General features: G+C 42.0%; 1 protein-coding gene across 1 annotated transcript; it reads right to left on the reverse strand.

The window, feature by feature from the left end:
- Nucleotides 1-1,148: 1,148 nt before the first annotated feature.
- On the reverse strand, nt 1,149-1,904 carry LOC140857371 (secreted RxLR effector protein 161-like). The gene has a single exon (XM_073256159.1). The coding sequence runs from the start codon at nt 1,902-1,904 to the stop codon at nt 1,149-1,151; it is 756 nt and encodes a 251-aa protein (XP_073112260.1).
- Between the last annotated feature and the right edge of the window lie 585 nt (nt 1,905-2,489).

Genomic DNA, 2,489 nt, shown 5'->3' on the forward strand with positions numbered 1-2,489 from the left:
TCACTTCTCTATGCCCATTTGAATTCACGAGAAGCAACTTCTCATAAATTTTCTTCCATGCAGAAGGCATCCCATGTCCACCCTTTTGCACTAATTATCTGGATAAAAATAAGTTAGTTGGCCATTCAAATTCAAAGGATGTTTGAATTTGCATGGGCAACCAACTAATCCATGTGCCACCCACCTTATCTTGTGCGCCCCTTGCTTTACACGAGAAAGAGTTTCTTGTGTAAACTCTCTATGCACAAAGAAGCCACACCTCCTTTCTTCTCATGCCCAGAGTGGATAAGGATGAGTTGGTTTGCATTTGAATTCAAATTCGATTTGAATTCAAGTGTGCAACCACTTATCTTTATCCTTTCATGCGGATAAGACACGTCTTGCACTATTTTAAAAGAGAAAGGGAGGTGGGGCATGTGTAGAAATTTTTTGAGAGAGAATAGTGGGCATGAGGAAGCCTTGTGCATGAGTAGAAAGTTCAAAAACTTTTGAGAGAAAAAGAAAGAAAGGAAACAAGAGTGGGCATAGGGTTTTCAGTGAGTAATCTAGGGTTTTTGCCTGGGGTTCGGGAAGTGATAAGGTGAGCTACGAGTGTCGTGAGCCCACCAAACTTCAGGGAGAGCTTCATCAACCTCTCTACCATCTTTTCTAATGATCCAAAGCATCCGAGGAGTCAGCCAACATCGATTGAAGGAGTTCGATCCGCATCGACCGTCAAAAGGACTCTTCAACGAACTAGCATTCGTGAGGAGCCGATCAGACCGAAAGATTCATGTGGATGATCCACAGAGGCCAGACACACTGTGTGGCTATGTTATAATGATCAGACCTTTCAGACGGTGATCAGATTACAGCGATCGACTACCTGCACGAAGGTAATATGTTCTGAACACATAACAGTAAATTATTTACTGTAGAAGTTTGAATTTCAAATTTAAATACATACTATATATCATATTTAGATCCTAATATAGGATAAATATATGTTAATTAATTAGATTAATTAATATTTTTCACTATAAAATTATATTTTTAAAAAGTTTTAAAATTATCGTTTTACCCCTGCACTGAAATTCACTTCACCAAGGCCTCGCAAACTCCATCCTATCTATCAAGCCCGTCAGTCCCACACAATAGTGAAAGTTGTCTCATAAAAGTACCCTTGTAAGTGCATCAACTGAATTTTTCTTAGTATGAACCTTCACCAGCTTCACCTCACCATCCTTAGTGAGCTCTCTAATCTGATGGTACCTGATATTGATGTGCTTCATCCTTGCATGATAAACGGAGTTCTGTACAAGCAACAGTACACTCTGACTGTTGCAGTGCACTCTGATAGCCTCCCGTGAGATGCCCATCTCCAACGCCAAGCCCTTCAGCCATAAAGCCTCCTTCGTTGCCTCTGTGATATTAATGTACTCAACTTCAATCGTGGATACGATCGTTATGGGTTGCAAGTAAGATCTCCATGAAACAGGACCTCCATACAGGTTGAACACAAAACCTATTGTTAAATGTCGGGTGTTCACATTTCCATCAAAATTTGCATCCACAAACCCTTGTATTTTCCCTTGAGCTTCCTTGGACATGTTGGAGTGTCCCTCAACACCTCCCAGCTGTCTGTAGCATATGCCAACTCCAACAGAACTCACCAAGTATCTGAAGATACCTTTCAGTGCTCGCCAGTGCTCCCTGCCAGGCTGTGCCATAAACCTGCTCACCTGACTCACTGCATAGGCTAAATCCAGCCTACAATATACCATGGAGTACATAATGCTCCCTACACCAGAGGCATATGGCACTCTCTCTATCTCCTGAGCTTTCACCTTAGTCTGTGATGACATGGTCTTCGAAAGGCTGATATGCCTAACAAGTGGCAGCACTGCCGATTTGGCTTCCTTCATCCCATACCTTTCTAAGACCTTTTGTATGTAGTCTCCTTAAGATAAATGCAGCAACCCTTTGGCTTGATTTTTAAAAATTTTCATGCCTAGGATCTTCCTCACAGGCCCCAAGTCCTTCATCTCAAACTCCCGAGACAAGGCTGCTTTCAATTCTTGCACAACTTTCTTACTCTTGCATGCTATCAGCATGTCATCTACATATAAGAGTAAATACAATCAAGATCCATCCTCTAAAAATTTAACATACACACATGGGTTATAATCACACCTAGAAAGTCCTATGCTCATCATATAGGTGTCAAATCGCTTGTACCATTGCCTTGGTGACTACTTCAGCCCGTACAGCGACTTCTTCAGCAAATAGACCTCCCCCTCTGATCCAGGCTCTCTAAACCCCTGTGGCTACTCTATGTAGATGCTCTCCTTCAGATGTCCATGGAGAAATACTGTCTTGATGTCTATCTGCTCCAGTTCCAGATTCTGAGCTGCAACTATACTCAACAGCATCCTGATGGATGTATGCCTAACGACTGGAGAGAAAATCTCTGAATAATCAACTCCATCCCTTTGTGAGTACCCTTTGGC

The sequence above is a fragment of the Elaeis guineensis genome, chromosome 4 (genome assembly GCF_000442705.2).
Source record: "Elaeis guineensis isolate ETL-2024a chromosome 4, EG11, whole genome shotgun sequence".
In the NCBI taxonomy this organism is placed as follows: Eukaryota; Viridiplantae; Streptophyta; class Magnoliopsida; order Arecales; family Arecaceae; genus Elaeis; species Elaeis guineensis.